General features: G+C 36.4%; 1 protein-coding gene across 1 annotated transcript in view; it reads left to right on the top strand.

The window, feature by feature from the left end:
• The window catches only part of LOC149528709 (26S proteasome non-ATPase regulatory subunit 1 homolog A-like), a 51,236-nt gene extending 26,984 nt beyond the window's left edge, over positions 1 to 24,252 (top strand). Inside the window, exons 6-14 of the mRNA XM_089811537.1 lie at positions 18,634 to 18,768; positions 18,877 to 19,241; positions 19,629 to 19,764; positions 19,863 to 20,111; positions 20,228 to 20,448; positions 21,021 to 21,279; positions 21,463 to 21,695; positions 21,845 to 22,379; positions 23,574 to 24,252. Coding sequence (XP_089667663.1) covers positions 18,634 to 18,768; positions 18,877 to 19,241; positions 19,629 to 19,764; positions 19,863 to 20,111; positions 20,228 to 20,448; positions 21,021 to 21,279; positions 21,463 to 21,695; positions 21,845 to 22,379; positions 23,574 to 23,888 — 2,448 coding nt within the window. The 3' untranslated portion in view covers positions 23,889 to 24,252. The remainder of the gene's footprint in view (positions 1 to 18,633; positions 18,769 to 18,876; positions 19,242 to 19,628; positions 19,765 to 19,862; positions 20,112 to 20,227; positions 20,449 to 21,020; positions 21,280 to 21,462; positions 21,696 to 21,844; positions 22,380 to 23,573) is intronic.
• The last annotated feature ends 1,285 nt before the right edge of the window (positions 24,253 to 25,537 follow it).

The following is a 25,537-nucleotide window of genomic DNA, read 5'->3' as shown; positions in this document are numbered from 1 at the left end:
CTTGTTTCCCAGCCTTATTTTTTGGTTTGTTGAGCTCAATAAGGTCTCAAAGACCATGAAGGCCTTGTGAGGACTTTTCTCATGTTTTTATTTGAGTTATAGGTGTCAAAGTGGAAATTTTTATAAGTTTTTTTGAAAGAGGACATTAGGTATTTTGCTAAATTGCATATAATTTTCATTGGATAAGTGCTTGGAATGTTTGTTGACATGAATGAATTAATGTACACGCTCCAAGAGGTTTGATGGAAAATCCTTGTTTCGACAATTATTATGGCAATTTTTCTTAGATCAGTCTGATTTTTGCTTTGTATAGACTTGCACGAAACATGATAGGCTTGTAAATGGTTGGAAAAGTTAGTGTTATGTCTCAAGAATCAAATGCAATTGATTTAGATTCGAGTGATATTAATTTTTGTTCAAGCTATGGCCAAAATACTGCAAGTTACACTGTCACAGAACTTGGGTTTCCAGCAAGAGAATAAATTTCAGAATTTTTTATTACATCATTTAAAAATCATATAACTTGGTGAAAACCTTAATTAGGTTGCTGCCTAGGTGCCCACCAAAGGAAATGTTTTACTTTAATCATTTGTGAAAGTTATGCAGGTCTGAATGTGTTTATGTTATTTTTAGGATTGCTGTACATGTAAGAGCACTGCCTGTAAAATTCAGTCTTTTTCAAATGTAGCGATCTTTCTTGCATTTATATTGAGGATGAGACGAGGAGAGACGGGTCCCTTCATGGGACATGTCTATTCATTATTAGGTGATTAATAAAATGACGATATATATATATATCTATTCACTAGTAGTTATCCAACTGAAGCTACAAAACATCAACATCATCATTCACATTTACAAAGATTAAGTCCATTGAATGAATAGCTTTAGTCCCCAAGTGATTACTAGCAAATCACATTAATACAACTGAGTTAAATCCATAGTAAAAAGGAAGCTTGAGGTTGGCTTTGTTGATCACACAATCATATACATTGTTTAGCATCTAAGCTTCCCTATTCAAGAGAGAATTTGATATTTGGTGTTTCATTATAGAATATTAAGTGTTTTGTCTTGCATGCTGAAGTGGTCACAAGCCTCCAACAACACTTATCTATGCTTTGCTCACCATGATATAGGTTGTTAGGAACATTCACAATAGGTCTTGTTAGTCATATGCCATGGGGTGGCATGCTTAGAAGGTGACCTCATCATTGTTTCCCACCTGCAACCCCCTCATTTCTCCCACCATGGCTAGTTGCAGCAGACAAAAATCATACATCATATTTTGCACATTAAATTCATATTACAGCATTCACAAGTCCGCAATGAAATGTATACTAGATCACGGGTATATATATATATATATATATTATTAATGTCTTTTCTGTTCTCTTCTGATGATGGTGGATGGTTGTATACAGTCTTCATTAAATATCTTATAAGATTGAAGAGTTGCAATGATTAAATACCAAGGGATATAAGGTCTTTTGAGAAATCACATGTTATGCTAAATTGTTGTTGTTGATGTAAACAGAGGAGATGAATGCTCATTATAAAGATTTACAAAGATAATGTTTAAAAAGAAACAATTGTGAACTAAAGATGAAAATAAAAATTACCTAATAAACTAAAGACTAAGATGACCATTAAAGAATCATTATAATATTCTAATACCTTTTTGTAATATTCATCATCTAACTGATGTCTTTTGGTCACAAACTCTGCAAAACATTTTGCTACTGCTGATATTATGATAAAATAATGAATGTGTTAGTAAACAAAGATCATAAATGATCTATATATATAAGTATACACAATAATGTTTTATAACGAACTAAGAGAGGAAATAGGGACATTCTGAAGAGAAACATAAAGAGAGTTTCCATGTTGAATAGAGAGAGAATATGGAAACATAGAAAAGGATTGACCATTGGAAATAAAAATAAATCTACACAATAATGTGTGTTAGTAAACAAAGATCATAAATGATATATATATATATATATATATATATATATATATATATATATATATATATATATATATATATATATATGTATGTATAAGTATACACAATACTATTTTATAACGAACTAAGAGAGGAAATAGGGACATTCTAAAGAAAAATGGAAAGAGAGTTTCCATGTTGAATAGAGAGAGACTATGGAAACATAGAAAAGGATTGACCATTGGAAATAGAAATAGATCTGCTCAGAAATAGAAAGATTTAACTCTAATACCCTCCTTTAATGGTCAATCTAATTTCAAAATAAAATCTGCAACTAACATTATTCCTTGCTTCTATGTGTCGTAGTTCTTTCTTTGAATCGCTGATTGCTTTTCAAGCTAAGTTGCAGGTTCAGATTTTGGTATGGATGTGGGTTCAAAATTCGTCCAAATATTTTTGGGGTTGGGTTTGGATTCGTTTTGGCCCTTGGGTTCATTTGTACAAAAACAATTTTTTTTAAAAAATGTGCATGTGTTTGTATATATATGCAACATCAAAAATGTCCATATATCACCATGCTAATAGTAAAGCAACATAGTGTTGATGTCAGTTTTGTACCACTACATAACATATAGCGATTGAATACTTGATATGGAATATTAGACACTCATTCCCTCTCTTGAAAAGTAAATACTCACGAAGACATGAGAATAACTCCAATGTTCCTTACACCTGTGGATACTAACTCAATTATATCAATGTGATTTGCTGGTAATCACGCAGGTGGCCTTACTTTGTTCATTTAAGGATAACTTGGACTTTTTGTGTGATGGTGATGAATCTAGCTTTGTGAAGTATGTGAGCACCAAATGATGTTGATGGTGGTGATGACGAGGGTGTGTCTACCAATGGTGTTTCTCCTTTTCTAACTTTCTAAGAATGAACTCCAATTACTAAACTACTTGCTGCTCTATTCCTACTCCTATGAATGGAAAGATTAGCAAATGGACGGGGATCGAATCTGATGAAAGCTTACCAGCGGCTCTACCTCCATAGATGCAATGATTCAAGGGAAAAAGACTAGATTAACATGCAAGGGTTCCTAACAAGCCTCTAGGATGCTAGTGGCATAGTTATAGATCCCTATCAAACATCCACTAATATCACCATGCAACTATCCATCTACGCTTACTCTTAACAACTTTTTTGAAATGAAATCTACTTTAACAACTCAAAGAATCTAACTTTAACCATTGGAAGTAGAAACCATGCAATAACACCAAATGTTCTTAATCACCATGCAAGTCACAACAATGATAAAGAGAAACAATTTTGGTATTATCTTAGCAACAATTTTCTTCAACCCTTTACAAATGAGAGCAAATGGCCTTATATAGAGGTCAAAATTATAACCAACAGTAGAGATTAAGAGGCAAAATCAACGATCCAGATTGGATTCTAGAAATCCTAATTAGCATTGCCACCCCATCGGCCAATGAGAAGACACCACCTCATCAATGGACCAATGAAAAAAAAGGAAAAGTGGCAACCAATGAGAAGGCACCAAAATGGTAGCCAATCAGAATCAGACGCCTATCCTACCCAAGAAGGAGGAGAAATTGCCACTTGGGCTTACATCAAATGATCTTCTAATATAGTTCTATCCTTTTCTTTCATCTTTTTAGCCAAAGTGATGAACTTGGCTATAATGTTGTTTCCTTCATGGGAGGGCAAAGTGTATGCTTTATCTTGAGCTCAGTTGAATTCATCATGTTGCTTGCTGCTTGCAGTGTTTTCTCATGATCCTTCTCATATTCTTTCGCATATCCGATAAAGGCATTGAGGGAGGCAAGGGTGCCCAAATGTTTCTTCTTGATGGCAACCTTTCCCAACTCATCCAATCTTGATCCAAACTCTATCTCATTGACGTTCTCCTCTCTGATATCTTCAAAGTCAAGTGCAACTCCAACATCGCTCAACATGGTTGAAATGGAATTGTCAACACTTGAGCTGTGTTGTGCAATCTCATTCCGTATCTCTTCAAGTATCCTCAATCTAATGGTCAAGGCAACAAACCAAGACTCCACTGTACTCATTCCTCCCTCATCTACCGACTTGGCTCTTTCCAAATATTTCTCTGGTAACTCGATAAATGCTTGTAGCTTGGGAATGGCTAAGTCTTTGATTGGAAGGAAATCCGTCCACTTACCTTCAACTGTTCTGAAATTATCTTTAATAGCCACTAATGCCTTGAATGTCGAGACAAAGGAAGGTAAGAAATTTCGTCCATCTTGAATTGTATCATGGATCCAATCCTTGACTTCGTGGAATTGAGCCAATATCTCTTCTGTGTTGCTCCCACTATCTTGAGGAAGGGCTGCCTGGTGCAATTGTTGGATAGGTTGACAATCTCTCCAATACCTGTTTTTGGCATCCAACTTTTCAATCCTTTCGTTTGCCTTCCTCAACCTTTCTCTAATTGAAACCATGCCTTCCTGGATCTCCTCACATTCCATGTCATTCGTGATTCTTCCCAAGTTATGCTCTGCTATCTCATACTCCTGAGCTACAATCTCATACACTGTATCATAATCTCCTCTTAGCACATTTTCATCATCTTCCAATTGATCGGGGATATCAAGGCCTCTCCATCTGATTGCCTTCATCATGCTCACTGACAACCTTGAGAAAGCTAGCTTCCCAAAAATCTTCTATAGTAGGAATATGCTTGAATGTATTTCTGTGAGATGCCTTGATAAGACCATTAGGATCGAATCCTTGTCTTACTCTATACCATCCTACATGATACCATTCAACTCTTTCTCCACAGTTGCAAAGGCGACAGGATTGGGGCAAGTATCATTGCCTATTCCAAATGAGAACGTAATCCTTGTCTCACCTTTAAGTTTCATCATTTTGTCATAATGCTCAAGTTGCCTAGCCAACTCCATCAAAACTACCTTTTTGGGTGGGCACCTTGGAAGTCTCTTGGGACAAACTGTACTTTTTGCTACTCTAATATATGTAAATTGCGGAAATTGGATGAGCCAACTCCCATACTTTTTAACTTTTGCTTCCGCTCCCATTGATAGCCTTCGAGCAGGTGTCCCTTGTAATATCCTTACTGTCTTCATGGCAAAGGCGTCATAAAACATTTAATAATCTTTGGTGTTGTGCAACTGAAGTTGTGGAAAGCACTCATGCACCATACATTGCCTCGACCCATGGCCAATCACTCCTAATGCCTTGAGTTCAGGATTTTCATATAGTCTCGCAATCAAATAGAAAAGATAGGACCCCATATAGAATTGCCTTTGATTTTGCACTCTCCTAAGTAGCAACTCTATATTTTCACTTATAATCCTAGCCCCATCAAATCTTCTCTTTCCAATTTCAATTTCACCAATAAAGAAATACATCCAGTTCTTGAATTGCATACCTTGAGCCATGCTCATGATTCGGTTCAGAAGCACAATGAGATCGCCATACGCTGATTTGAAATCTAACTTGGTGAGCCTTGACAACTTGGTAACTCCCTAACCAATTCTGCTTTAGATGAATGAAATAAACCTCTTGATTATCGTGAAATAACTTAGCCACCTAATCCATCATTACCACTGTCATGCTTTTATATTGGGGAATATTAAATGCTTCTTCGACCACTTGTCTGCCGATGTTGGTTAACACTCTCTTCCCTTCATAAAAAATGATGGTCTTGGTAACAATATCAAACCGGAATGGACACTTCATTACCAATTCTGGACAAGGCAAGGGAGGAGGGAAAGCCGCTATGTAAACAATTCTGCTCTTGTAGATCTTCTTTGCCATGGGGGATTGTCCTTCTTTCAATCTATCTTTTAACTGTATCATGTTCATCGTGCCGATATTGGTATCACTTATTCGCCTCACTTTCAAGAAGAAGGTGGTCTTAGGCATCATGTCTTCTTTGTCCTTTTTGGTATTCGTTCCCTTTGGGTTTTTGCTTGCACTAACATCTACCATCCTAAACATTTATTTCTGCCCTTTCGTTCTAAATGATATGGACTACACTTATCAATCTCCAACCCTTTTCTATTGATGGAATCTAGCTTATTTTTGCCTCGCCAAGTCCTATCTGTACACTTATTTATCTCCAACCTTCAACCTAGTGGTGGGACTATACTTATTTCTGCCTCTTTGTTACCCTAGGATGGACTACACTTATATCCCCCAACTTTAATCTTAGGGTGGTCTAGCTTATTTCTGCCTCTCCAAGTGTCCTATAATGAAATCTACACTTATATCTCCCAACTTCAGCCTATCAATGGAATGATGAAGTGGTGGATGATGAGTGCAAGAAGAACATAAGGGAAACGAATCAAGTAAGAACAAGGAATAGAATCTGCCTTTAAATCAGTCTTCACCTCTAAAAATAAGTAGAATTTTTCCTTAAATCTGCCTTTACTGTAAAGATTATACTAATTCTTTGTCCTTTGGATCAAACTTTTAGTTCAGTTTTGAATAGCTGAGAATGGTCTTCTAAATATTATGAATATTCAGATTGTTTGATGAAGTTATAACTTATCTTGAGTGCAGATCCAATTCCCTTATTATCAATCTGAAAATTAGAATATCTCAGACTTAGTATTTGCTGGAAGTAAGATGCATATAGGAGCAAACTGCTGTGTATTGTGTGTCCTATAATCTGCATTTACAATTCACTTATATATCCTTTATAAAGGGTATGTCCCTCAAGGGACATAACCCTTCCTCACTTGGCACCTGTATATATATATAAAGTGCCAGTCATTGGATATATTATCAATAAGAGGAGGTACGATTTGTATTGTTAGACCTGTAGGACTATTTTGGTTAGAATTTTAACACTCCCTCTTAACCTGATAATCTTACAGAGAGATATTATATCTAGCAATCATCAATAAAGATGAGTAAGCAAGAATTAATACTCTATATTTGTCTGTCTCTTATGTGGTATCGTAGAACACATGATACAAAGTCGTATTACTTAAACCTGTGATATGACAAATCACTGCCACTAGTGATAGTGATATTATACAGGATAAATCTAAAGTGTAATCTCTTCATTTATCCAAGTTATGATTTCATAGAAACTGGTATTTCCATATCACAACACGATCCTGAGTTTTAAGATCTACCAGAATACAGGATAAACCTAGAGAATACTAAGATTATTCCTTTATCCAATTTGTGACCCATGAACATAGTAATGTCAACATCACAATATTATCTTGAACTCATCTAGATCTTACAGTAGATCTCTACTGTTTAGCACATTATCTAAGAAATCGTCACCTCTCATAATGTTTTATATGAGGGTTCATTATTTTCAGAGATCGTCACCTCTTAAAATAATGAATACAAATGGTGGAGCCCATAATAGTCAATAGCCTGACAAAATAAAATTATTTTATTAATAATCAAGAGAGTACAAATGGATTACAACTCAACCATACCAAGTCTCTTCCTGAAATGTTCTATCTTCACTCTAGATAGAGGTTTGGTGAGTATGTCTACTGTTTGATCTGCAGTGCAAATGTATTCCAATTTTACAGAATTCTTGTCTACCATATCTCTTACATAATGGCAAGGAATTTCAATATGCTTGGACTTGTCATGGAAAACTGGATTCATTGAGAGCTTGATGGAACTCTGATTATCACAATGAATAATCGTAGAATTTATGGCTTGCCCAAATAATCCTACAAGTAACTTCCTCAGCCAGACTGCTTCATGAGAGGCCATTGCTGCTGCAGTGTATTTGGCTTCTGTGGAGTTCTGAGCTATTGAAGACTGCTTTTTGCATATCCAAGATATCATTGCTGATCCTAAATTGAAATAGCATCCTGAAGTGCTTTTCCTGTCTTTAACACTTCCACCCCAATTTGAATCGGTGAATCCATGCAAATCTAAAGCAACTTTCTCACATTTGAGTCCATAATTAAGAGTGCCTTGTAAGTATCTCATAATGTGTTTAACAACAACTAGGTGAATCTCCTTCGGTTCACACATAAACTGAATTAAGGCATTAATAGCATAGCAAATATCAGGTCTTATATTTACTAAGTACATAAGGGACCCAATCATTTGTCTGTAGGGAGCAGAATCTATGGAGGGTGATTCTGCAGCTACTTCTTTATGTAAATTAGTTTCCATTGGAGAAGACATAGATTTGTAATTCCACATTCCAAATCTCTTCAAGATATCTGATGTGTACTTTCCTTGATTAAGTATGATACTGTCAGAATTCTATCGTACTTCTAATCCTAGGAAGTAACGGAGAAGCCCCAAGTCTCTCATCTCAAATTCTCTAGTTAGATCTTTCTTGCACTGATCTATAAGATGATCATCACTTGTGATTAATAAATCATCAACATACAACATTAGAATTATCATATCATCTTTATCTCTTTTATAATATAAGTTTGGATGGGCTTCATTCTTGGAGAATCTTAGGCAGTGAGATATTTATCAATCCTTTCATACCAGGCCCTGGGAGCCTGTTTAAGCCCATAGAGAGCTTTTTTGAGCTTGCAAACAAATGTGTTAGGATCATGGGTTTCAAATCCTTCCGGTTGCTCCGGATAGACTTCTTCTGAAATTTTTTCATTTAGGAATGTTGTTTTTACATCCATCTGATGTACCTTCCATCCCTTTGATGCGACAATTGCTAAGACTATTTGTACGAAGGTATATCTCCAACATGAGCAAAGGTTTCTTCATAATCAATTCCTTCTTTCTGAGGAAAATCCTCTTGCTGCAAATCTGATTTTATATTTCTCAATACTACCATCAACATCATGCTTTATTTTAAATATTCACTTGGAAGAAACAACAGATTTTCCTTTAGATCTTGGAACAATTTCCCAAACATCATTTTTATTCTTCTGTCATAGCTTCTTTTCAGGTTGAATGTTTAATAGTATTAGAAAGATTGGTTGGCTCTGTTTTGGATAAATCACTCATGTTTGTTGTATAACTAGAGATTCTTTTAGGCTTTCTTTGACTATTCCTGAAGGTGCAGCAAAGTCTTGAGCTGCTTCAACTATTTTTATATCCCAAAGTGGTCTTTTTTTTGAATTTTTTTCAAGGTTCATATTTTGAATTTCATCTTCAATCTCTTCTAAGTTCTCCCTCTGGGATCCAGATTCACTATTTCTTCCAGAACTCGATAAAGGAGAAGGTTCATCAGAACTTATGGCTCTTTTGAATGCAAGATCTTCCTCAAAGATTACATCTCTTCTAAGTTCAATAGTTTTCTATTCAGGTATGAAAATTTTATATGCTTTAGAAGTTTCACTATACTCTACAAAGATACCTTTCCTCCCAGAGGGTTCTAACTTGGTTCTCTTTTCTTTTGGAACATCAATATATACAGGACATCCAAAAATTCTAAGATGACTTATATTGGGTTTTAATTTAGTAAATACTTCTTCAGGGGTTTTATCTTTAAGATAGGAGTGAGGGCTTCTGTTTTGAATATATACAGCAGTACAAGAGGCTTCTGCCCAAAGATAGTATTCTAGATTTTGGTCAAAAATCATAGCCCTAGCAGCTTCTATAATTGTCCTATTCTTTCTTTCAGCTACCCTGTTTTGTTTTGGGTTATAAGGAACAATGTACTCCCTCTTGATCCTTGATTCTTTACAAAAACCTTTTAAACAAGTCTGAAGTATATTCTTCTTTGTTATCTGTTCTAAGGGTTTTAATTTTATGTCCTGAAAATTTTTCAGTTAATGCTTTGAATTCTTCAAATCTTTGTAGGATTTCTTTTGATTCCTTGTATTTTAAGAAATAAATCCATGTTTTCCTAAAGAAGTCATCTATGAACAAGATATAATACCAGAATCCTTCAAGAGAAGGAACGGACATAGGTCCACATAAATCTGAATGAATTAATTTTAGTACATTATTTGTTTTCCTAGTGCTATTATGATAGGGACTTCTGGTGCTTTTACCCAGAGCACACCCCTTGCAAATACTAGGGTAATCTTTATTTAATTTGGGTAATCCAGTAACCATCTTTTCTATAGTTGATAAGGTTTTAAAATTTAGATGCCCTAATCTTCTGTACCATATTTCGTTTGAATCTTCAGCTTCGTGAATTAGGGCTTGAATGGATCGACTAGATCTTGTATTCAATTCATACAAATATCCCTTTCTTTGACCAATTAACTTTGCTTTCTTGATGGAAGAGTTCTTAGCCCAAATTAATACTTTTCCATCCATGAATGCAACATTGTGTCCATCATCTTCAAGTGTTGTAATGGAGATTAGGTTTCTTTTAATCCCTGGTACATAGAGTACACCTTTAAGAAGAAGAGTATTTCTTGATTTTAGTTTCGAAGTACAATTTCCAATTCCTTCGACGGAGTGTGTTGAGTTATCACCAATGGTAATTTCACCGTCAACCTTCTTTGATAAAGAATCTAGAGTTTCTTTGTATCTTGTTATATGTCTAGAAGATCCACTATCAATTACCCATGCTTTATTTGAAATTTCATTTGATAGAGAGGAATACAAAACACGATTCTCAGGATCATAAGTATCTTCTTCTCTAATGACATTTGTACAATTTGCTGCTTGTTTGGAATTTTCAGGACAATTAGATCTATAATGTCCAAATTTTTCACATTTGAAACACTTTATTTTAGATAGATCTTTCTTGGGCTTTTTGTTATTTTGATTTCCTTTTTCCTTCTTGAAATGCTTCTTCTTACCCTTATAAGAGTTTGCATTAAGAATGTGAAGCTCTTCATCTTTTACTTTTGGTTTCCCTCCTTTCTTTAGTTTTCTAGATTCCTCTTGAAGACAATCATTCTTGACTCTGTTAAAGTCCGAAAGCTGATCTCTGGCACTTATTCCTTGTGCGAATGTTTTCCATGAATCTGGCAATCCATCAATAGCCATAAGCGTTAATTCTGTGTCATTAATGATGGTTCCTATGCTTGATAATTCATCTCTAATGCCGGCAACTCTTAAGAAGTAAGAACTTATCGATTCTCCTTTCTTTATCTGAATGTGATTCAATTGCCTTTTTAGTGCAAGAACCCTGGTTGCATTGTTTACTTCATAGGCATTTCGTAATGCATTCATCATATCAAAGGTAGTTTGATGTTTTGTAAGCATAGGGACGATATCATTTTTAACTCCATCCAAGATGGTTTGTAACTTTGTATAGCTTTTCTATTTCCATTGCTCCATATGGATTTGTGAGGTTCAACTGGGGGTTGTTTGGATGCTCCATCAACGAACTATTTTATATTGTTCTCTTCAAAAATCATTAAGATTCTGAATTTCCAGGCTTCAAAGTGTTCTTTCCCATCAAGCCTGTCCTCGGGTTTGATTGTATATGCCATTGAAGATAGGAGAAAATTACTAAGTATATATGAAGTCTGATGACTGAATTTGCAGAGCCCTAGATTTAATAACCTGGCTTTGATACCACGTAAAGATTTTGCTAATTCTTTGTTCTTTGGATCAGACTTTTAGTTCAGTTTTGAATGGCTGAGAATGGTCTTCTAAATATTATGAATATTCAGATTGTTTGATGAAGTTATAATTTATCTTGAATGCAGATCCAATTCTCTTATTATCAATCTGAAAATTAGAATATCTTAGACTTAGTATTTGCTGGAAGTAAGATGCACATAGGAGCAGACTGCTGTGTATTGTGTGTCCTATAATCTGCATTTACAACCTACTTATATATATCCTTTCTAAAGGATATGTCCCTCAAGGGACATAACCCTTCCTAACTTTGGCACCTATAGGATATATATATATAAAGCGCCAATCATTGGATATATTATCAATAAGAGAAGGTATGGTCTGTACTGTCAGACCTGTAGGATCATTTTGGTTAAAATTTTAATATTTACCAATAACTGGGCCCTCAAATTCGGATCAGATTTCGGAAATTTCAACCTTTGCAAATAATGATGCCCAAGCAAAAGTTGGAATTTTGACTTCCTTGAAATTGCCCACACATGCCAAAAAAAATCAGACCTTGGACCATATAGCCTCTTCACCAAATAAAATCACCCAATTCTGAAATTTGCTACCAAGAAAATGGAAAAATTTGCCTTAACAAAATCACCCTAGCTGGAAAAAATAAGAATTGCTCCAAAAATCGCCCTAGGGCAGAAATTCGCCCAAGCAAGGAGAATAAAATGTCGCCAAAAAAGGATAAAATCTGTATTACGAGGTAATTGGTAAATACTTGCTTGATATTGACAGAGACCGAAAGGTCAATATATACAAAAGAGTGAGACGATGTTTCTTTAGGAAATGATAGTAAAGAATAGAAACATTCTATTCTAGAGAAAGCAAAAAACAAAAACAAATTAAAGCTTAAGATATTTACAATAGATAACCATTAACTAATAATAGACGTCTTATCTATTATTGTAATACCCTCCTTTAATGGTTAATCTATCTAGAACACCAAGCTGTCCTTTGAATTTGACAAACTTATCAAGACCAAGAGGTTTGGTGAGAATATCTGCAGTCTGATTTGTGGTAGGAACATATTGCAAATCTATAGTCCCCTCTTCAACCAACTGTCGTATGTAATGACAATGAACATCCACATGCTTGGTTCGTTCATGAAAGATTGGATTGCGTGGTAACTTGATAACGCTTTCGTTATCAACAGGGTAGTTGGTCTTGCTAGTGTCGTTTGCATATCCGCAAGCATCCAACGAAGCCAAACAACTTCACATCCTGCCTTAACAGTCCCTCTGTATTCAACCTCTGTAGAAGAGAGAAACTGCCTGTTGCTTTTTTTTGGTCCATGTGATTGCACCGGATCCCAAACTGAACACATATCTAGATGTTGACTTTTTATCATCAACAGAGCCTACCCAATTTGAATTCGTGAACCCACTGAGTTTAGGATTAGAACTTCAAGAGTATAGAAGTCCATAATCTAAAGTGCTCTTCACATAATGAAACACATGCTTTGCTGCCATCCAATGATCAGCCTTAGGAGCTGTCATAAAGCGTGAAATATAGCTGACTGTGAAGCTGATATCAGGCCTAGTAGTAGAGAGGTAGATGAGGTTGCCTACTAGTGGCTTGTATGTAGTATCATCAACGGAAGGAGAATTAGACTTGGCTGATAACTTGATACCTTTCTTGATAGGTGTAGATGCAGGTTTGCAATCTTGCATTCTGAATTTGTCTAATAGGGCCCTGGCATATTTGGATTGAGAGATGAATATACTAGAAGACTGTTGCCAAACTTCAACACCTAAGCGATAATGCATGAGCCCAAGGTTAGTCATATCAAAAGATAGGCATAAGTTCTGTTTGATTCTCTGAATCAAAGATGCCGAATTGCCAATGATGATCAGATCATCCACATAGATAACCAGAAGGATGATGTCACTGTCAGTAGTCTTGATGTACAGATTGAGTTTGAAAAACTCCTCTTGAAGCCTTGATCACTGAGGTACTTATCAATCTTGATGTACCATGCCCAAAGGGCCTGCTTCAAGCCATAGAGAACTTTTACCAACCGGAGAACTTGATGGTCTTTACCAGCAACCTTGAAACCAGGAGGCTACGTCATGTAGACCTCTTTATGGAGATCACCATTCAGGAAAGCACTCTTAATGTCCATTTGATGGACCTTCGAGCCAAACTATGCTGCCATGGCTACGATTAATTTGATGGTGCTCATCTTTGCAGTAGGAGCAAAGGTCTCTTCATAATTAATGCCCTGACGTTGAGAAAAGCCCTTCGCCACTAAACGAGCTTTGTACTTGTCCAAAGTACCATCTGATTTGTATTTGATTTTGTAGACCCATTTGCAACCAATGGGTTTCTTCCCTGGTAGAAGATTAGAAAGGACCCAAGTGTTGTTCTACAGCAGGCTCTGGTGTTCAGATGTCATGGCCTGCTCCCACCCTAGAATTTCTTTAGCCTCGGAATATGTTTGAGGTTCAAACAAATTGTGGATGTTGGCCATAAGAGCAGAGTTAACAGAATTTGTAGTTTTGCACTTTTTTTGAGCAATTCTCCCATCAATGAGCTCATCATCACGAAGATCAACAAGTGTCTTAGCCCACCACTTAGGCCGGATAGGAGAATGATCAATAGTAGTACTAGGAGATGCTTGATTAGCAGGATCCTCATCAGAAGAAGCTGGATCAAACTCAGGTGAAGCATCTTCAAAGTGAGGTGATCCTGTAGGAGAAGCCGGAGGTGTCTGTACAGGTATCACTGGAATAATTGGAGCTGCAGGAGCTATTGGAGCCCTCCCATCAGGAGCTACTGGAGCCCTCCCATTAGGTGGACCTAATGGAAGCCGAACTCCCAAATCATGAGTCATCACAAGCTAGTCTGCTGGATCAGGAATAGGAGAAACAGACATGAATGGTCCTTGTTGCTTATCAAAGACTACATCACGACTATAGATGAGACGAGATGTCTCAACATCGATCAAGTGGTAGGCTTTGTGAAGACTGCTATATCTAGCAAGCATGAGTTTCTAACTCTTGGCATCTAACTTGGTATGTGAAGCATCAGGGATCCAAACAAAAGCAAGAGAGCCAAAAACCTTCAGGTGATTGATTTTGGGCTTGCGACCTGACTAGGCCTCTTTCGGAGTTTTACCTTTGACCGCCATTGTGGGTGACCGGTTCAATAGATAAACTGCAATGTTAACTGCTTTTGCCAGAACATGTCTCTGTTCGAGCATGGAAAGAGCCATCTCGGTGATTGTCCTGTTCCGACGTTCACCTACACTGTTCTGTTGTGGCGTGTGGGGTGTGGTTAATTGGCGTTTGATGCCATGTGTATCCAAGAAGTTGGAGAAAGCATTAGAACAAAATTCTTCCCCATTGTCTGATCTAAAAGTAATAATAGATTTCTCAGACTCTTTTTCAACTAAGGGTTTAAATTTCTACAATACAGTAAATGCATCTGATTTCTTTTTAAGGAAATACACCCACATTTTTCTATTGAAATCATCAACAAACAATAGAAAATACCTGGACCCAAGAACAGAAGGAGTGGCCATAGGACTGAAAGGTGGCAAAAATAACTAACATTTCTATTGAAACAAATTTTTGGGAAAAAAATTCAGAACAAAAGAGACTCAAAATTTTCTTGAAAGTTTTGCCAAATTCTATGAAATCCCATCCACACCCGCTCTGATACCATGTTATGGTGAGTTGATGTTGTCATTATTTAAATCGGAGGAGGTGAAAACTCCTTATAAAGATTTACAAAGATGATGTTTTAAAAAGAAACAATCATGAACTAAAAACGAAAATGGAAACTACCTATTTATAAAGACTAACTAAGATTACCATTAAAGAAACATTATAATATTCTAATATCACATCCCTTCATTACCGGTTGCTTTATGTTTATAAAGATCCTTAAGCTCTGTCACCTTAACCGCATGTGATTAGTTGAAATTCTGATCTCCTTCTCTACAAAGATAATTGCAGTTCCTGGCCAATTGTTTCACTTGAAATGCTTCACTGCAAGTCCTATCATCAGCTATGATATTGTTTGGTGGTCTGATAATTCAACAGTGGTCAAAGGAATATTATGCTGGCTTTGTCTGTCATTCTTCATAATTAGAAAGAAAATTGTTTTCTAGGGGAAATGATGACTGGGTTCCGGTTTTCCCTTTGAAGCTAGCATCTTTTACGGTTATGACATCATATTGAATTTCTTGGTAATTGTTCTCTGTCATTACGTTTTGTAATATCATGACCATGCTCACAAAGATTGAGAGAATTAGTTTTGTTATGAGTATCTTGTAGAAGGCCCAAAACTGAAAGCTAAAATGCTTCATTTATAATGTTTATGGACTGTTGAGCCTACAGACACTGAGAATGTTAATTCAGGTGCAGAATTTGGGCTATAAAGGATTTCATGTGTAATATATGCAGCCACAAGCTGGACCTGAATGGTTAGGAAAGAATTTAGATAGCGGTGGCCATGGTGACCTTAAGACGGTATATCACTGCTAGGGCTGGAAGGTTTACAACACAGAAACCTGAATCCTTTATTCCTCCAAAGAGAGTATCATTTATAGTTTCAATAAGAGTTAATATCAAATGTCAATTATGATATCAAGCAAAGACTTGAGGGCTTCATTTGCCATGCTCTCAAAGGTTGAAAGGCTTACATTTTGATACCAGTATCTTGTCAAAAGCCCAAAATTGAAAACTATAATTTTGTCATTTATAACTTTTATAGACTGTTGAGCTAACAGCCACTCAGAATGTATCTAAGACATGGTATTTTGGCGAGAAGGCTTCATATACTGTAAAGTTAATGCCTTGAAGGCAATGCAGCCATAAGCTGGACTTGACCAGTCAGGAAATGATCCTTTAGTCCTGCAGTTAGAGTATCATTCTATTTAAAAGGTCCAATGTTTCCTCAAGGGTTAAGCAAGCGCATGCATTTCCAATAAAAAGGATACAGCGGAGTGGTCAAGAAGTGTATTGCACACCTGCCTGTCACTTGAACATGTGTTTTGAGGGTGGGCAGAATTTTCCAATACCACTCTCTGCATCTTCTATTTCTATAATGTATATTATGTGGCTGAAGATTCACAGGTATTGCATATATCAACAATACCTCCCTTAAACATTGTAAAGCCAGGAATTGTGCTCAAAATGAGGGCTAAGCAATGCTAGTCAGTCCCCAGAAACTCTCACAACACAAAAACAAAGCATACCATTCGAAGATTAAACTTCAGATGGGTACATAGAGAGCTCAAATGGAATGGGTGGAAGCAAACACAAGTGAAATCTCAACATATGTCAAGTTTCTGCTCTCAAGTTTATGGCCCCCTTCTTAACGCAACCCATGGCCTTAACACCTATCAGTCACAATCTCAAATGGAATGGGTGGAAGCAAACACAAGTGAAATCTCAACATATGTCAAGATTCTGCTCAAGTTTATGGCCCCCTTCTTAACGCAACCCATGGCCTTAACACATCACTCAAATCTCAAATGGAATGGGTGGAATCAAACACAAGTGAAATCTTAACATATGTCAAGATTCTGCTCAAGTTTATGGCCTCCTTCTTAGTGCAACCCATGGCCTTAACACCTATCACTCACAATCGCCAAAGTATATCAGATAGCATCTTCATGTAAAGTCTCAGAGTCTCTAATGCATATCAGATAATACCAACACTACAAAACTTAATATTGAGCACAGCATAAGTTAAAGTTACTTTAGTGGTGCTTGTCCTCTCTCTCTAGCTTTGTTATTCTTCTTTACTGTATTCTCTTGGCTTGTAATGGTCTATTAAGAGATCTGTAAAGCTGGTTCGGTTTATGGTCGCTACCACTGTTCAGTTCCTTGTGGGCATGGTTCCTCAACAACTGGTATTGCTACATCTTTCAAACAGAAATCAGTATGCTTGCCCAGGTTTAGGGCTTAATCCGTACTAAGTGATTTTCCAATTAAACAGAAACATCATTCGAGATAATCTTTTGTCAAGCAAAATCATGTGCATGTCCATTAAATTGATAACAATAGTTATTTGCAGAACTCATCATTCTATGTTGAGCCTTGCCAACTATTGGGGATGGATGCTAATCATAATATTAGTATGTAGCTTTTAACACCATAATAGCCTACTATATTATCAGACAGAAAAAATACTAACTCAATCGCAAACCTATAGGAGTCACAAGCTACACTGTCACCCACAATGGTCTGAAACACATGAATACTGTAATGAATGCCCATGATGACTGTGAACAGAAGCCCTGATGTTAGAATGGCAGCTCATGTGAGCTGGTAACCTCACATATTGATGAAGCGTCAACTTGAGCAATATTGATAATTAATGACAATGGAAGAGAAACCTTTGGTTCAGGTTGTCTAGTGTTTACATTGGATATCATTACTTTTCTGCCACGTTGCTAGTAAATTGTGACTTTGCCTTCCATAGGATACCATCTGTACAATCAGGGGCGTTTCCTTTCAAACCCACAGAAGTCAAATGCATTAGCTGTTAGCACAATAATTAACCAATATATAATCAAATCAGATCATTGAGTCAGCTGCAGTGTGCAATCAAAAGTCATATAATGTACTGCATTGTCACATGCAGAATTAACTGGTAAATTATGGTAATATAGTATACAATCAACTGATATGCGTGAAAGTTTTCAATCACACAATTATGTGTTGCATAATTTGGAGAAAAAGTTTTAACTATTTCTGGGTTAACATATTTGTTTAGGGTGCAAGTGTAAGTCTGTATGTAACTAGGAATGTATCAGGTAAGACTCCAAACATTGTACATTTAATCTAATCACATTTGATAGGAATGCTAAGAATATTACTCGCTGAATTATATAATCATTAGTTGGTAGATATTTATAGATCACATTGATTATCTTTTTACACGTCCATAATTATGTGCATAGCTACACTGACTTGGTTAAATCGATTTATTAAGTTGTGCGGATAAAAAATACCTTAAAGATGTACATATTTTATTCTTTGTTCATGTTTAAGTTCTATTCCTTTCTCGGTGATTCTTTGAATTGAGGCTATATTGGAGCACTGTATCTTAATGTATTAGAGCTTCTGAAATGCCTATTTACTATTGAAATAAGATACTGGTATTGCTTGCAATAAATTATTTATGACTAATGAAATCTGCTTTCTCAGGTTTTTCGTCTCCTTGTGAAAATTTACCAGAAGCTTCCTTCACCTGACTATTTAAGCATTTGTCAGTGCCTTATGTTTCTAAATGAGCATGGGACTGTTTCAAATATCTTGGAGAGTCTCTTGAAAGGAGAGAAGGTAACTTCTTTGTAGGAATAGTGCAGAGTATTGGATGTTATCTTAGATTTAGAAATATGATTCATTGTCTAGCTTGGTGAACCAAAATATATGTTTTTATCTTTGCAGGATGATGCCCTGTTGGCATTTCAGATAGCCTTTGATTTGTATGAAAATGAGCATCAGGCATTCTTGCTAAATGTTAGAAACCAACTTCCCGAGCCAAAATATCGACTCCTTAAAAACCCAAATGCCACTCAGCCTTCAGATGACGTGCAGGCTGATAACGATAATGTTGCTTCAGGCCAAACTTCTGTTGCAATGGATACCTCTGGTGATGTTCAAATGGAAGACGATCCCATGTCTGCTGAACCTGTTGCTGAACTGGATGTAAAAGAAGCCACTTATTTAGAAAGATTAGCTAAAATAAAAGGAATTTTGTCTGGCGAAACACCTATCCATCTGCTATTGCAGTTTTTGTACAGTCACAACAGGTTTGCAGTCTTACCTTGCATAAGTTTTTCTTGCAGCCAATTTTTTGTTTGCAACACTGGTTATCCTTACGTATCTACTGAGTATGAATGGAATTTTGTATTTTTTTTCTGTATAAAGCAACACTCTTTGGTTTCATATAAATATTGTATTTGTTGCAATCTTGTGCTAGTTACCGTGTTTTCATCTATAATGGCATTTTAATTTTAATTCACAACTTTACAAGGATCGTAATTGGATGTGAGCGTTAGTTAGCAGTATTGATGTCTCTTTTTCCACAGTTCTTGATGTCTCTTTTTAAGTATTTAAGAAGATTACCTCCCTTCCAAAAGTCTATTTCACTTTCAAAGACATTGTCCCTTACTGTTAAATACATGCTTTTTTTGCAGGTCGGATCTTCTTATACTAAAGACAATAAAGCAGTCAGTTGAAATGCGCAACAGCGTATGTCATAGTGCAACTATTTATGCGAATGCCCTAATGCATGCTGGGACAACTGCAGATACTTTTCTCAGGGAAAATCTGGTGAAATAACAATTCTTTTTATTTTCATTAGTTATCTGTGTTCATAATTTAGTTTTTTAGTTAATTCTGTGCGACATATTTGACATGTGTGGCACCAGGAATGGTTGAGTAGAGCGACAAACTGGGCAAAGTTCAGTGCTACTGCTGGTTTGGGAGTCATTCATAGGGGTCACCTTCAACAAGGCCGTTCGTTGATGGCTCCGTATCTTCCTCAGAATGGTACACCTGGAGGTGGGAGTCCCTTTTCTGAGGGTGGAGCCCTTTATGCTTTAGGACTCATACATGCTAACCATGGAGAAGGTATCAAACAGTTCCTCCGTGAAAGCTTGCACAACACAACTGTCGAAGTAAGCATCCATTTTAGTTGCAAACCTGGATTGACTAGTAATTGGGAATTGGTTAAACTGTTATTTTATTTTTTCATGCAACAAAATTCATTAGAGTTGCATTTTAATTTTTGCAGGTAATCCAACATGGTGCATGCTTGGGGTTGGGCCTAGCTGCTCTAGGAACTGCTGATGAAGAAGTCTATGACGATATCAAGAATGTCCTCTATTCAGATAGTGCAGTTGCTGGAGAAGCTGCAGGTATTGGCATGGGACTGCTGATGGTTGGGACAGCAAGTGAAAAAGCAGGTGAAATGCTAGTGTATGCACATGATACACAGCATGAGAAGATTATCAGGTAAGACATATTGATGCATTGATATTGAAGTTAAACACACTAAATATCAAGGTTTTGATGAGTTGAGAAATACTCAGCAGGACTCACCCAACTCGCCAGTTTTTAGGGTGGCTGAGGTGAGTTGACTGGGACTCTGCCAAGTCGAGCCTGGCTGAATCCTTCTCCAAGTCTCCCAAGTCCTAGGCTTGAATTCTTGAGTCCTGAGCTTGGACTCTTCAGGTGCCTGAACCTAATGGTCATAGCGAGTGAAATTTCAAATTTTGAAAGTTTGAGGGTCATATAAAGGGCGTAATATTCAAATTATGACAAAGTGAGAGTCAAATCAGTCTCTTGTATTCTCTAAATGCCCCGATCTCTTTTTATTGTGCGTAATTATGAGATTAATTTTTTGCCGAGTCTGCCAATTCCCGAGTCAAATTTTGGGCTGCTAAATTGAGTCCAACTCAGAGTTTTTGAACCTTGGTAAATATAATAGTAACTTTCTTAAGCTGTGACTGCCGTTTTGCATTTCTTCATGTTTCTTCATTCTGCCTGAAAGAAACTCTTGAATATGGAATGGAAAAACTATGCAGGGGTTTGGCTCTTGGAATAGCACTTACTGTGTATGGAAGAGAAGAAGAGGCTGACACACTTATTGAACAGATGACACGTGATCAAGATCCCATTTTGCGCTATGGTGGAATGTATGCTCTGGCCTTGGCATACCGTGGAACTTCCAATAACAAGGCCATTCGACGCCTTCTACACTTTGCTGTCTCAGATGTTAGTGATGATGTTCGGAGAACGGCAGTATTAGCCCTTGGTTTTGTCTTATATTCTGAACCTGAGCAGGTTTGTTTTCTCCAATATCCCATTCATCCATTCCTTGTACGTGTGATATAAAATTATCTAATTTATCTTTGACATCATCTTATTTTGTTGAAAAGTTTGAAAAAACTATTCCAGGTCAATAAAGAGAATGCACGTATCATTACTATTTTTTCTTTTAAAATTTTTTTCTGGGATTATTTACAGACACCACGAGTAGTATCCTTGCTATCAGAATCATACAATCCACATGTTAGATATGGAGCAGCAATGGCAGTTGGCATCTCTTGTGCTGGAACAGGATTAAGTGAAGCTATTTCACTTTTAGAACCCTTGACATCAGATGTAGTTGATTTTGTTCGCCAAGGTGCTCTAATAGCTATGGCAATGGTTCTTATTCAGACAAACGAATCACGTGAACCACGTGTTGGTAATTTCAGGTAAATTATTCTGTGTAAAGTGCCACTGGGTGAATAAGAAGTGAAAATTTAAATGCTATTTTGTTTGATGGTTCTTTAACTTCTGTTTGCAAATTTCCCATTCATTCTCGTAACTGGGATAGTCAAATGTTTGCTCATCACTGTTTCAGGCGTCAACTGGAGAAGATAATTCTAGATAAGCATGAGGATACCATGAGTAAGATGGGTGCAATTTTGGCATCAGGCATTTTAGATGCAGGTGGTAGAAATGTAACAGTTAAAGTACTCTCTAGAACAAAGCATGATAGAATGACAGCTGTTATTGGAATGGCAGTATTCACTCAATTTTGGTATTGGTATCCACTCATATATTTCTTGAGCCTGTCTTTTGCCCCCACATCGTTTATTGGGCTCAACTATGACCTCAAGATACCAAAGTTTGAGTTCTTATCTGATGTGAAACCTTCAATGTTTGAATATCCACGTCCCACGGCACCTCCAACAACATCCTCGGCAGCAAAGTTGCCAAGCGCTGTTTTGTCCACATCAGCGAGGGCTAAAAGCAGAGCCAAAAAGGAAGCAGATAATAAAATTGCAGTAGAAAAAGCATCCATGGGTGATGGAAATTCAAGCATGTCTGCTAGTGGTAGTACAGGAGCATCAAAGGGCTTAAATTCTGGTGATAAGGATGGTGAATCTATGCAGGTAATTAGTATGAACTCTAGTCAGAACCATGTTTCATGTAGAAATGAAATGTTCCAGGTTTGCCGCTTTTTGAATTCGAGAAACTAATTTTCTATTAATCAAACAATTTCTGTTGTTTTCTCATGTTGTTTTTTTGGTTGAGAATCTATTGGTCATTTACTGATACCTAAAATTGTTAAGATGGAGAAAATGAATGAAAAAGAGTGTGTGTGTGTGTGAACCATAGTTTATCAAGTTTATTTTCACAAAAACATGGTTTCAAAAACTGCTACCAGATGCTTGTTCATGTTCTTATAAATAATCCATATTGGCCCTTCATTCTTGTTTTATTTGCATTTTTCCAGATTTAAAATATAAAAATTATGTATGTTTTGGTGATTTACAAGCATTTATTATTTTACTTTCAGCACTTTACAGCTGTTGGCACAAAATGCCTTTTTTGTCGCTTATATATTCTTAGGCTTGTTCCCCAGTGCATTCCGCTTCCATCTTCCACATGCACTCATCTGAGCTCCATGAAAATAATATCATTGGTGCAGTTGGTCTATTCTGTATTTGCCAAACTGGTACCATTCTAACCTTTCTAACTTCAACTGCCTAACTATTACCCCGTGCTATCTTCTATTCTACTATTTTATTGGACTTGTTCCCCAATACATTCCATCTCCAACTCCCTCAAACATCCTTATGAGCTGCATGAAAATGATGTCATTATTACAGTTGGTGTTTTCTATTGCCAACTGATGTCACTTTAACCTTCTAATGAGAACCTTCTATTACCTCATTATTGCAACCTCTCTTTTATTTTCAAACTGATGATGCTCTTTCCCTTCGATCACAGTTCTTCAGTAAATTATGTTATTCCTGATTATTCACCGTCTACTTAAGTGGGCAGAATGCGCCAGTTTTTCATGACAATTATAAGCTCCAAGTATGCACGTCTATATGTCACTTGGATGATTTGTTATTGACCATGTCATTTATCTTCTGAGCAACTCTCATTTAGAAGTCACTAGGTCACAATTGCTATATGTGGTATATATAAAATCTAAAGAGTGAAGCTCAATATGTTCTTGGCTTTTTCCTTGCCTTACCAATGTGCTCACTCAAATATATGATATATCACATTTTTAAATAGAACTTTGGGAACTACAGACATGCTTATCATTGGGAACGGACTTGTAATTTATGCAGGTTGATAACACATCTGAGAAGAAAGCTGAAGCCGAGTCATCTTCTGAGGTTTTGACGAACCCTGCTAGAGTTGTCCCAGCACAGGAGAAATATATCAAGTTTTTTGAAGATAGTAGATATGTGCCCATTAGACCAGCACGTTCAGGGTTTGTCTTACTGAGGGACTTGCAGCCTTCTGAACCAGAAGTGCTAATTTCCAGTGACGCACCTGCATCATCTGTGTCAGTGGGAAGTGTGTCGAATTCACAGTTGCCTGCAACATCTGTGGAGGATGGAGAACCTCAGCCACCACAACCATTTGAATTTCACACATAAGCATAAGACCACACATACTTCCATCTGCTGCTGCATTTGGAATGTTGAACTTGTTCTTAATTATTTAAATGTCATGTATGTTATGGCTCATTTTTGGCCTATAGTTTAAATCTTTTTATTCTTGCAGCTATTTACAAGAGTGTGAGGCAGGCATTTTGAGGATTTAATCAAGAGAGGTTAAAGCCCTGAGTGATTTATCGGTTGTGCCATTCAAGGTTAAGATTTTGTCTCAAAGGATTGGGCTTATCCAGTAACGCAAAATCAGGATTAATTATGACAAATGTTAAGAATATGACTAGTAATGCTATGAATAAATGTGTAAGTTGCAGTCAAAATTGCAGAATTCAAGAATTAATTTGTACTATTGCCTCTGGTCTTTCTGGCAGGATGTTGACTAGCTTGTTACTGAGGTTTCTCATTGATTGAAATATTGTCATTCAAGCAGCTCTTTCCAGTTTACTTTAGGTAGATATATACACAAGTCAATGCACTATTCTTTACTTCTGCAGGAGGCAATTGAGCCAATATCTAGAAAGGTATTGGTACATGTGAAACTTACTAATGGGTTTTAAGTAAAACCATTTTTTGGCTCCTTTGAAATTAGTAAATTAGAAATTAGTGGGGTTGGGTCTTCCTCAAGGAGCGTAGAGCTTCAAAATTAGTACAAGGAGTGCAAAGCTATTAAAATATGTTCAGCTACTGGTGCTCTTCCCCTATTGGCCATTGAGTCTTTGAAGGATGGTTTAGTTGGAGTACATGATCAGTTATGACTCAATTGGAAACAATCACCAGCATATTTCTCGTATGATAAGGACCACTACCTTCAAATCTGGGAGTTTTGAAACTCCTTAATCCTCACAAGCCATGGTAGTGAAAATGTAGATGATGAATCATATGACTCTGACAATGCAGAGTTGAAGGTTCGGAAGTTTGCCCAAGCAGAGGAAATGCTAGTCGCCGGAGCCAAGAAATGACAGCGTTATAACTCTTACAATGAAATAATTAATGCTACCTAATATCAACCATATTCCATTTTAGCAATTCTAAAACAGATATTTAGCCGAGTGAGAAACTCAAATTATGCCTGCTTCTAGTGTATTTGATCTTTTTAATCTGACCAAATAACCCTAGATCTTCCAGAGACGCACATAAAAGTGTCGTACACTCCAATTTGGTAGTTACCGTTGGCTCCTATTGAAGTTGTTGAATTCATTCTGTTTGTTGGTAAGTTTTTACAAGATGACATAATTTATTTATTTATTTTAAGTAATCAAACCAGCATACTATTATTATTATTATTATTTAAAGTAAATTGAAGTATGAAGAACAATTACTTTATAATTTGTTTGATGTGTTCTTTGAAGCTTCCAAATAATTTTGGGATTAGAATTGTTGTGTTATTGTGGCTTGGTTTTGATGGACAGTTTCTCCTGTGTTTCTACTTATAGATATCTAAAAATAAATAAATCAAGAGAATAAAGAAAGATTAAAATAATATTACGAAAATAAGTACAAATTGACTGTTATAATCTGAAAAATTAATTTTCCTATAAATTGAACTTTAAAATCAAACAATTATGTATATGCTTATAAATCATCTATAAGAAAGAGCTCGTGGGTAATGAAAATCTTCAAAAGCTAAAATAAAA

This window comes from Cupressus sempervirens, chromosome 11 (genome assembly GCF_028749045.1).
Source record: "Cupressus sempervirens isolate cs-2001-9-10 chromosome 11, ASM2874904v1, whole genome shotgun sequence".
NCBI lineage: Eukaryota > Viridiplantae > Streptophyta > Pinopsida > Cupressales > Cupressaceae > Cupressus > Cupressus sempervirens.
The sequence above is the reverse complement of the archived record's forward strand: the minus strand, read 5'-3'. Positions and strand labels throughout refer to the sequence as shown.